The 9707-nt window shown below is 55.8% G+C and overlaps 1 protein-coding gene across 1 annotated transcript in view; it reads left to right on the plus strand.

The window, feature by feature from the left end:
* The window catches only part of MOV10L1 (Mov10 like RNA helicase 1), a 57943-nt gene extending 48623 nt beyond the window's left edge, over positions 1-9320 (plus strand). The window contains exons 16-26 of the mRNA XM_055396157.2: positions 2900-3008; positions 3271-3443; positions 3948-4094; positions 4525-4646; positions 4800-4899; positions 5027-5191; positions 6344-6517; positions 7118-7267; positions 7940-8047; positions 8500-8637; positions 8725-9320. Coding sequence (XP_055252132.2) covers positions 2900-3008; positions 3271-3443; positions 3948-4094; positions 4525-4646; positions 4800-4899; positions 5027-5191; positions 6344-6517; positions 7118-7267; positions 7940-8047; positions 8500-8637; positions 8725-8820 — 1482 coding nt within the window. The 3' untranslated portion in view covers positions 8821-9320. The remainder of the gene's footprint in view (positions 1-2899; positions 3009-3270; positions 3444-3947; positions 4095-4524; positions 4647-4799; positions 4900-5026; positions 5192-6343; positions 6518-7117; positions 7268-7939; positions 8048-8499; positions 8638-8724) is intronic.
* Positions 9321-9707: the final 387 nt, after the last annotated feature.

A 9707-nucleotide genomic window follows, 5' to 3' on the forward strand; every position in this document is an offset into this window, starting at 1 on the left:
CTTTTTCATTTCTAATTTTGTCGATTTCATTTTTCTCCCTTTTTTTCCTGATGAGTCTGGCTAGTGGTTTGTCAGTATTGTTTATCTTCTCAAAGAACCAGCTTTTAGTTTTACTAATCTTTGCTCTGTGGTTTTGTTTTTAAGTTACATGGTTTTTGTGTGCGCTCAGGCACGTTTTTCTCGGTACACACGCTCGACAGACTTCCACAAGCGCTGCACACCAGAAACATGGTTCCTGTGTGGCCTCTTTGCGGGCTACAAGGTTTCTCAATGCACAGTCAGTAGGTCCGGAAATACGCATCATGTGCCAGGTATTGTTCTAGGCTCGACATCGTATTTTCAAGAGTAAAATAGAAGTGGTTTTATTCATCTTTGTATTTCCATTAACAAGAAAAACCCTTCATGCCACAGGTTACAGCTTGTAATTTGTAATTCTGTGCTGTTGGAATTTGCTTTTTTGAGCATGCTTTGACTTTATAGTAAATACAAATTTTTAAATTATATCTGACATGTATAAACCTTTTTACTACTTTGTAGCCCCTCTCCAGAAATGGAGAAATGATAGCTTTAGAATGCCTGCACAACCACAGAAAATTCTCTAAAGGTTTCCATTAAAATCATCTGCCATGTAACTGGTAGTTGAACTCAGTTTTGCTCTGAAAAATAGAAAGAGGTCTTCACTGAACAAAGATGCAATGTCATCTGCAAAACTGTGTTTTCACCTCTTTTCCTGGCCCATCCCACTGCCCGATTCTCAGGAAGTATTGCTGCTTTAGTGGATCACAGTCCTGATGAGCTGAATCTTAGCACTTTAAATACAGACCATTGTCCTGTTACAGATTAGCCAGGCTGCAAAGCACCCAGCCAAGGTGGAACTGCAGGGAGCGGATTTACCTTCCCACCAAATGGGAAAATTAAAAATCAGACAGAATGCATGAAGTAGCGGGTTCAGACCTTGAGCAGTGATCCCCGAGAGAAGAAACGAGGAGCGGCCACTGTGGTCACCGCAGCCCCTGTCACCAGCGTTGAGAGCCCCCAGGCCGGGGAGCCCCAAGCCAGAGCCAGCGTCTGCTTCGTGGAGGAGGCAGTGTTTTCACTCAGTGGCCAGTGGTGTGTTTTGATCCACTTCAGATGGAGATGGGATTGGGAAAGACACTGCTTCTGTGAAACTGCCCCCTTTTCTCCAGGAGTGGCACACTGATTCAACTCTGATCTGCATATTCCAGTAAGTTATTTTGTTCTCACTGTTAAACAATAAAAAGAACATAAACAGCCTTGCACAGGACTTCCCTGGTGGTCCAGTGGTTAAGAGTCTGTGCTACCAGTGCAGGGGGCCTGGGTTCAATCCCCAGTCAAGGAACTAAGATTCCGTGTGCTGCAACTAAAAGTTTGCATGCCACAACCAGGACCCAGGCCAGCCAAATAAATTAACTTCTAAAAAAAAAAAGACACTTAAGACAATGAAAACACGTGACAGACTGCAAATCATGTTATCTGATGAAATACTTGTAACAAGACTACATACGGAAGAATTTTGCAAATTCAGTAGTAAAATAGTTTTTAATGAACCAACACCTGAGCAGATGTTGTACACATGAACCATGTACAGAGGACAAGCCCGTGAGAAGATGCTCAGTGTAGGGAAACACAGAGCCACAGTGAGACCCCACCACACGCCTGTTAATGTGGCTACACTCTGGGCCAAGGAAGCCTCACTGCACTCGCCGGTGGGAACACGGAGGACGAGCGCCTGAGCCGGGGACCGCCTGCAGCGTGCAGTGCAGGCGTCTCCCTGGGGGCAGTGGGAGCACGCGCACAGCAGCCTCCCTGCAGCGGCCCAGACTCAGAAACAATCCCTGTCCACCCGCGGACAACAGGCCAGCAGTCCGTTTGTTCTCACCATGAATGCCTTCTCAGCAAGGAAGAGGGTAATGTCTGCGTACACACAGCCCAAAGGGGTCTCCAGACCTCCAGTTGTGCTGTGTAGAGATGTCAGAAAGCCTGCATCTGTGCGCTTCTGTGAATAGAACATTCTGGAAGATGCACGTCAGTCTGCAGCAGCAGGAGGGCATATAGTGGGGTGCTTGAGGATTGAGAGTCAGACTTTCTTTTTTGTGGTGATGGCTTCACAGGTGTGCGTGTGTCCGGACTTGTCCAGTTACGTGCTTTGGAGGTCCACTCCTTACTGTGTGTCAGTTTTCTGTAAAACTGAGATGATGCTGGAAGGGTGAATTGCTGTGATCTCTTGAACTAAAATTTGATAAAAGATAAAAACTTTTCAGTGTGAAAACCTGTATAGAAATTTTACTTTGGGAATTTACGCTGTGAAAGTAATCAGGTGATTGCACAAGCATATATGTGCAGAGCTGTTTATTACCACGTTGATTATAATGAGAAATTTGAAAAATAGTTCCATTGGTCCAGGTCAGATTCAGTTTATGTTTAAACACGCGCAAAACCAGTTCCTCGGCATGATCCTGACCCAGGAGACGAGGGAGCAGCCCCAGGGCTGCCTCATAACCAAGAGGCAGGTGAGGGTCTGCCTGGGGCCAGGTCCTCGCCAAGCTCATGGGGCCCCTTCACACATGGCGAGGAGAACCTGGGGCCCCAGAAGCAAGGGCCGCGTCTGCAGTCAGCCCTCACGGGTTCTCCCTGCACATGAGCAGGCTCCACAGGAAGAACAGACGTCCTGGACTCAAGGAGAATATAGTCCTTTTTAGCAGTTTTTATTAGACATTCTGCATTCTTATTACATCTGAAAGGGATGACTTGTGATCTGTGCAGAGAGCTGTTAAGTCAGCAAAACAAGCATTTGATGATTGTTTACAGTCACACTTTAAGCCTGCGTGAACACAAAGCTTTCTTTTTAAGCAATTTTTTTGGCGTGATTTTTTTCTAGAATAGGAAACCCGTGAAGGACCAAACTAGGCATGCCCCAGAGGAGTACCAGGCAGGTGCCCAGGACACACCAGGGCCACGGGCCTTCGCTACAGAGATGAGCAGGCTGGGTGAGTCTGGGGCCAGGCTGGCTCCCGCAGGCTTGGAGGGGAGACGTCTGGGGCTGCCGGGGGACACACGCTGGTGTTGATGGTGGCTGTTCCTGTCCACCTGTTACCACAACAGCTGACACCTTGGTGACACTGCCCAAGGGAAATGGGGAGGGGCGAGTGGCCTGGGCGTTTGCAGTCAGCCAGCTGTCCTGGTGCGTGACGCTGAGCGGGCCTTGAAGGGCGCTGCCTGTGACCCACTGACCGTCTCTCCCTGATGCAGTCAGCGGATCCCCGAAGGCAAGAGAAAAGGAGTTTTTCAACCCCATGCTCAACGAGAACCAGAAGCTGGCGGTGAGGAGGATCCTGAGCGGAGACTGCCGCCCGATCCCCTACGTGCTCTTCGGGCCTCCGGGGACGGGAAAGACGGTGACCATCATAGAGGCCATCCTGCAGGTAACGGCCGGGCAGTGTCGCCGGAGATGCAGCCTGTCCTCCTGGCGTCAGGACGGGTCGGTGCAGACCTTGGGACCAGAGCGTGAGGAGCAGCGTAGAGAATCTCATTTGCTTTGCATGCCGCGCTTTGCTGTGTGGCTGTAGGGCTTCTGAGAGCTGGTGTCCTCAGTTTAGAAAGGGGTCGCTTCATCTCAGAACCGTCACCTGCAGATGTTTCTGGTGCCTCGATCTAGGTGGAGACTGAGTCTGTGGAAAGAGAGGGTACGCTCAGTGTCCCGCACCGCTGGGGACCCGGGTTGACACACAGGCACCCAGACCTGGTGCAAGGTTTCCCAGGGTCCCGCCTGGGCGGTTTGGGGCCTGGGAGACACGATGGCAGGGCCAGGGCTCTGGCCACGAGGGGGGACGTGGGCCGGGCAGCAGGTCTGCGTCCTGAGCCCTCGTGGGGGGCTTGGTGCTGGCTGCTGACCGTTCCCCCTGTACCTTCCATGTGTCCTGGGCAAGGTCTTCCATGCTCTGCCGGACAGCCGGATCCTGGTGTGCGCGCCCTCCAACAGTGCGGCCGACCTTGTGTGCCTGCGGCTGCATGAGAGCCGGGTGCTGCGTCCGGGCACCATGGTCCGCGTGAACGCCACCTGCAGGTTCGAGGAGGTGAGCGCCCTTCCCGGCCTCGTGCGCCCCGCCAGAGGACACAGGAGGGCTGGTTTTGTGCTGCTGGCGGCCGGCAGGCCCAGCTCTGTGAGGCAGTGACGCTCCTGCTTGCCTCCCCCAGATGTGTATTTGCTTTTTTTTCTGTTCTGTTGGTTAGCAAAAAAGATGAGAAAGCATGTGTGGTCGTCTTGGGGAAGGCTGTGCAGGATTCTCGTGTTATGTTCATGGTTCTAGCGTCTGTCAGACGGGGATTACCTTGATAAGAAAACGTGAGATGTTTTGATTTAAGAGAACAATCTCACACCATTACGTAGTCCAGCTGAAAAGGGGCAGCAGGACAGGCTTATTGTTGAGAATTCCATTCAGCTTTGTGATTACGTGCAGTTTAAAGAATCACTCAGTAGCCTTAAGGGTGGCCTGTCCTCTGCAGACCATCACAGAGGCCATCAGGCCATACTGCAGAGACGGGGAAGACGTCTGGAAAGCCTCTCGCTTCAGGGTGGTCATCACCACGTGCAGCAGCGCGGGGCTCTTCTACCAGATAGGCTTGAGGTGGGAGCTCAAGGCTTGGCGCTTCCCCGGGCAGAGGCAGGGCAGCGTGCGGTGTCAGGGTGGGTTGGAGGTGCCTGGGCTCCTAGGCCGTGAGGCGAGGCCTTGCGGGCAGGACACTCAAGCAGGAGTGACCCTGGGATGCGTCTGCTGCAGAGTTGGACACTTCACGCACGTGTTTGTGGATGAGGCGGGCCAGGCGAGCGAGCCCGAGTGCCTCATCCCCCTGGGGCTGGTCTCGGACATCAGCGGCCAGGTAAGGCCCGAGCGCTGCGGCACCCCTGCCTCAGTCCCTGCCCCTCCACACACAGGGGCCCAGGCAGCTGTATCTGCCTTCCTCACTGGTGAGACCCACTCTGAGAGTCGCCCCATTCATGCTGTAGATCGTCCTGGCTGGAGACCCCATGCAGCTGGGACCAGTCATCAAGTCCAGACTTGCCATGGCCTACGGGCTGAATGTCTCCATGCTGGAGAGACTAATGTCCCGACCAGCGTACCTGCGTGATGAGGACGCTTTTGGGGCCTGCGGCGCCTACAACCCCTTGTTGGTGAGCTCAGACCCATATGCTCTTCAGTCAGGCTGGATCAGAGGGGCCAGCGGGGAGGCCACCTCTCTGATTCACAGCTGGGGGCGGAGGCTGCTACCACCTAGGGTGCACCTGAGGTGCCTTCAAACCCACTCTCCTGGGAACTCAGGAACTGCTTCCTGGGCCTCTTGAGGGGCTTCCTGAGGGGACAGCCCTTCCCAGCAGCTCCAGCCCGTCAGTAGGACCACTGCAGACCATGACGCTATGGGAAATGGGTAGGAGCTTTGTAAGTTTACCTGGAGGAGAAGGCAGCGTGTCTGCGGTCTCCTGAGGTGCCAGGTGGAGCACAGGTTCCTGGTTCTTGGCGGCTCTCTGACAGCACCAAGGCACAGACCTTGGCGTCTGTGTTTCAGGAGCCCCAGCACCTGGAGCTCAGAGCGCTGTGCCTGTGACTCCCCCTTGCACAGGCAAGAGGAGGTTCCCCTCTGGACTCGGAACAGAAAACCAGGTGCAGGGATCGTGGGCGACGGTCAGGGCAAGGCCTGGGCCCTGTTCCACATTCCATGCCCTTTCTGCCAGAGGGCAGAAGGGGCAGGTGGGCACAGGGTGGCCAAGGTGGCGGGCAGGGCTCCAGATCAGCTCACGGGCCCAGCCTGGCTGAGGGAGAAGTCGTGCTGCTGAGTCGGGTTTGGGGTTTTGACAGAAGTCTCAGAGGCTGGACCCATCATGATGGCTGAGTAGAAATGTGGCAGCCGGAGAGTCCCGGCCTCTGGCCTTCCCACCACAGGAAAAGGAAAGACTGGAGTGAACTTCCTGCACAGTTGAGGCAGGAAACAAAGTTGCCCTCGCTTCATGTCCTGGTGCTTCATCATCAGTGGCTCTCAACTAGGTCCTAGCTGGCCTCAGAGACCCAGCACCCACTGTAGCAGATCCGAGACCAGGCTCCCCAGGCAGCTCTAATGGCCAGGCTCCCATGGCCTGGATCAGGGTGCAGCTTGGAGGCAGCCTACAGCCCCCACAGGGGCCCTGTCTCCTGGTGGAGGCATCCTGAGCGCTTCTGAGGCAGGAGGCGCTAATGGGACGGTGGGCGCGGGTGCAGGGTGCCTCCTCCCTGGCGGCAGCTTCAGGGCACCCGCGGGCTCTGGCCCAGGCCCTGCCCCACCTCCCCCGTAGGTGACGAAGCTGGTGAAGAACTACAGGTCGCACTCGGCCCTGCTGGCCCTGCCGTCCAGACTGTTCTACCACCGAGAGCTCGAGGTGTGCGCGGACCCCACCGTGGTGGCTGCCCTGCTCAGCTGGGAGAAGCTGCCCAGGAAGGGCTTCCCCCTCATCTTCCACGGAGTGCGGGTGAGCTTCGGGCTGGCTCAGCAGGAGGGTGTGCGCGTGTCTGTGCGTGGGTCTGTTGAATCCAGCCCTTACCAGGTGTTTCCCGAGGGCCCGTGGTGGGCTGGCTCCCTCCTGCTGCTGCTGGTGGCGGCGGAGTTCAGCCACTAAGTAGTGTCTGACTGTTCGTGACCCCATGGACTGCAGCACTCCTGGTGAGTGGGGAATAAAACGAGGGAGGGGCGTCCTGAAGGTCACAATAAGCCTGTGCATGACAAAACCCGTGTAGAAGGAGTTTGCAAACATGCCAGAGGTTGTGTAGAAGGAACCGGAGACTAAAGCCCACTGGGTACCCTGCACGGAGCTGTGCGCATGGAGCTCCGTGGTGTGAAAAGCACAGGCCTGAAAGGTCACCTCACTTTTTAATAAATACTCTTTTTACTAAGCTTTATTTATGTGGCTGTGCTGGGCCTTCGTTGCTTTGAATGGGCTTTCTCTAGCTGTGGCGAGTGGAGGCTGCTCTCTGCTTGTGGTGCACAGGCTTCTGATCGTTAGGGTTTCTGTTGTCAAGAAAGTGACATTTTCTGATGGACCAGGTATCCTCTTCTCTTCCTGGTGACTCAGGGCAGCGAAGCTCGAGAGGGACGAAGCCCGTCATGGTTCAACCCTGCCGAGGCCGTGCAGGCCCTGCGCTACTGCTGCCTGCTGGCCAGGAGCGTCTCCAGCCGGGTGTCCACTGGCGACATCGGCGTCATCACGCCCTACCGGAAGCAGGTGTGGGCTGCTCAAGGGCCTCTGCGCAGTCGTGTCCGTGGGGTCCCAGCCTCTCTGCCGCTCCCCCGTCTGTCTGCACAGCTGCTGCTTCTGTGCCCCAGACACAGTGGGCACAAGCCTCGAGAAGGCCTGTCCTCTGGGCGTGCAGGGAGCAGCCTCTAGTCCCCACCCTCCAGCCTCCTCTCCTGATGAGAGCCAAGCTTCTGCCCGTGTTCTGTTCCTTTCACAATTCTGAGTTGCTTCTCCTTTGCCAGCACCGCCTAGAGATCTCGACACCCTCTCCCCCAGCCCTCCGCCCAATCTTGCCCCGCCTGCAGGAACGTCTCCCCGGCCCTCTTTCTCTTGGCTTACCTGTGGTGGCCGCTCAGGCCCCTGGGGGTGGGATCCCCTGAGGGGCTCTCCCCCCACCCTGGGGGGCACCCTGGGGCCGCCCCCCCTGTTGGCAGCACAAGGTGCCCTCGTGTCTCACGGGAACCCCACTCCTGGCAGTAACCACCAGCGCACCCCCATCTGAGATCAGGGCGTGTGCTGTGAGCAGCTTAGAGGTTATGAAACGTGATTAGGAGTTGAAAGGCCCTGATGCTCACTGGTTACCATTTGGTTCTTGCTGTTACTGTGTAAAGAAATGGTCAGGTTTGTGAAATTTTATCTTTGATCTTATCTCCTTCAAAGGTAGAGAAAATCAAAATTCTTTTGCGAAACGTTGATCTGATGGATATAAAGGTTGGATCTGTGGAGGAGTTTCAAGGGCAGGAGTACCTGGTCATCATCATCTCCACTGTAGGTGCCCTGTCCCAGACCTGCATGGGGCCTCCCCTCGAGCACTTACCTGCAGGGTGTTCTTTAAGAAAACAAAACAAGTTCAGAATCCCAGGAAGAAGTGCTTAAATTTGGAGAAGGGAGCCGGGAATGGAGAGGAGGGGGAGGCGGGATCAGAAAGCAGCTGGGCTCCGAGGAGTCTGTTCTTCTTTTAAAAATTCCCATAGTGACCAGTGCACCACTGTTAACTGCAGGCAGATTAGGGAGTTCAGGCAGGAGAAGAAGCAGCGTTTCTTGAAACCCACGTGTGAGGTCACCCCTGGGGAGCACACAGTGCGGTGAGGCCTGTCCCCCTCCCACTGCAAAATGAAGACACACTGATGTGTAGCATTGTTAAATGCTTTTATATGTCGAATTCCTTTCCACGCCAAAAATTTTTAAATGCTGTTTTTATTAATCTCTGTGTTTTGTAGGTACGGTCAAATGAAGATAGATTTGAAGATGATAGATATTTTTTGGGATTCTTGTCCAACTCAAAAAGATTTAACGTTGCAATCACCAGACCCAAAGCCTTGCTGATCGTACTGGGAAACCCTCATGTCCTTGTCAGAGTGAGTCATGGCCGGGGGCCTGGGGAGCGGGTCCTGGGGGGCGCAGGACGGCTGTGAGAACCAGCCTGCTCCTTGGTGTGTCAGCAGGACCCGTGCTTTGGGGCTCTGCTAGAGTACAGCATCACCAACGGCGTCTACACGGGGTGCAACCTGCCACCCGAGCTGCAGCCACTGCAGAAGTGAGCGCCACGTCTCCTGGCGGACAGACTCCAGCCGTGTCCCCTGGGCTGCAGCAGCTACCCTCCATCTGGTCCTGGGGTGACATTTCCAGTCTGCATCCCTTTCCCTCCCACAGCTTCATAAGAAACTTCAGTGCCCCTTGTAAAGCCACCTTGGGAAGCGGGGCGGCCGCCAGCCCCTCCTCAGTGGTCCCGTGGGCACCTGAGCCCCCACGGGGAGCCCCACCCACTGGCCCCTGCCTCTCCGCCTCTGCAGTTGTGGCCGGGTGTGTGGCCGCCCCTTCCCGCCCAGCAGAGCCCTGTTGAGAAAGGGCAGCCAGAGGCCAGCTCCACCCCCGAGGGGCGCTGTCTGGGACGCAGGCTGCCTGGACTCCAGCCCCGGCTGCAGGCGTGGGGCCCCTGGTTTGACACCTGCTCCCGCTGCGGGCAGCTCCACACCTGCCTACCCCTGCCCCAGGCAGTCCTGCAGCTGTCACCAAAATAAACGCTCAAGTGGGAGACCTGTGAGGCGTGTGCCTCAGATGTGTAGGTGTTGGGGGATGGCCAGGCTTTCACGTGTCCTCGAGGCCCTTGAACCACTTCCCCTTCCCATGCCGGCTGTGGGAAACCCGGCGGCTCTGCCCAAAGGCAGGCTGGTCGGCAGGGGGCGCAAGCATCCTGCCCACCCACTTCCTGGTGCAGCTAGGTGGGGCCACGGAGACCTTCCCATGAATTCTGCAAAGGTGGAGTGTGGAGTCTGTGGCAAGAAGGACAAGGCAGGGAATGTCCACACCGGAGTTCCCGCAGCCGTCCCAGACCCTGGTGCACACACCCTGTGACTGTGACGGCTGCTGCCACCCCCAGTCCCAGAAGGGCCCTGTGCCTTGTTGACAGCTGTGAGCACAGGGAGTG

This window comes from Moschus berezovskii, chromosome 6, assembly GCF_049115385.1.
Source record: "Moschus berezovskii isolate FMDL1 chromosome 6, NW_MosBer_1.0, whole genome shotgun sequence".
NCBI lineage: Eukaryota > Metazoa > Chordata > Mammalia > Artiodactyla > Moschidae > Moschus > Moschus berezovskii.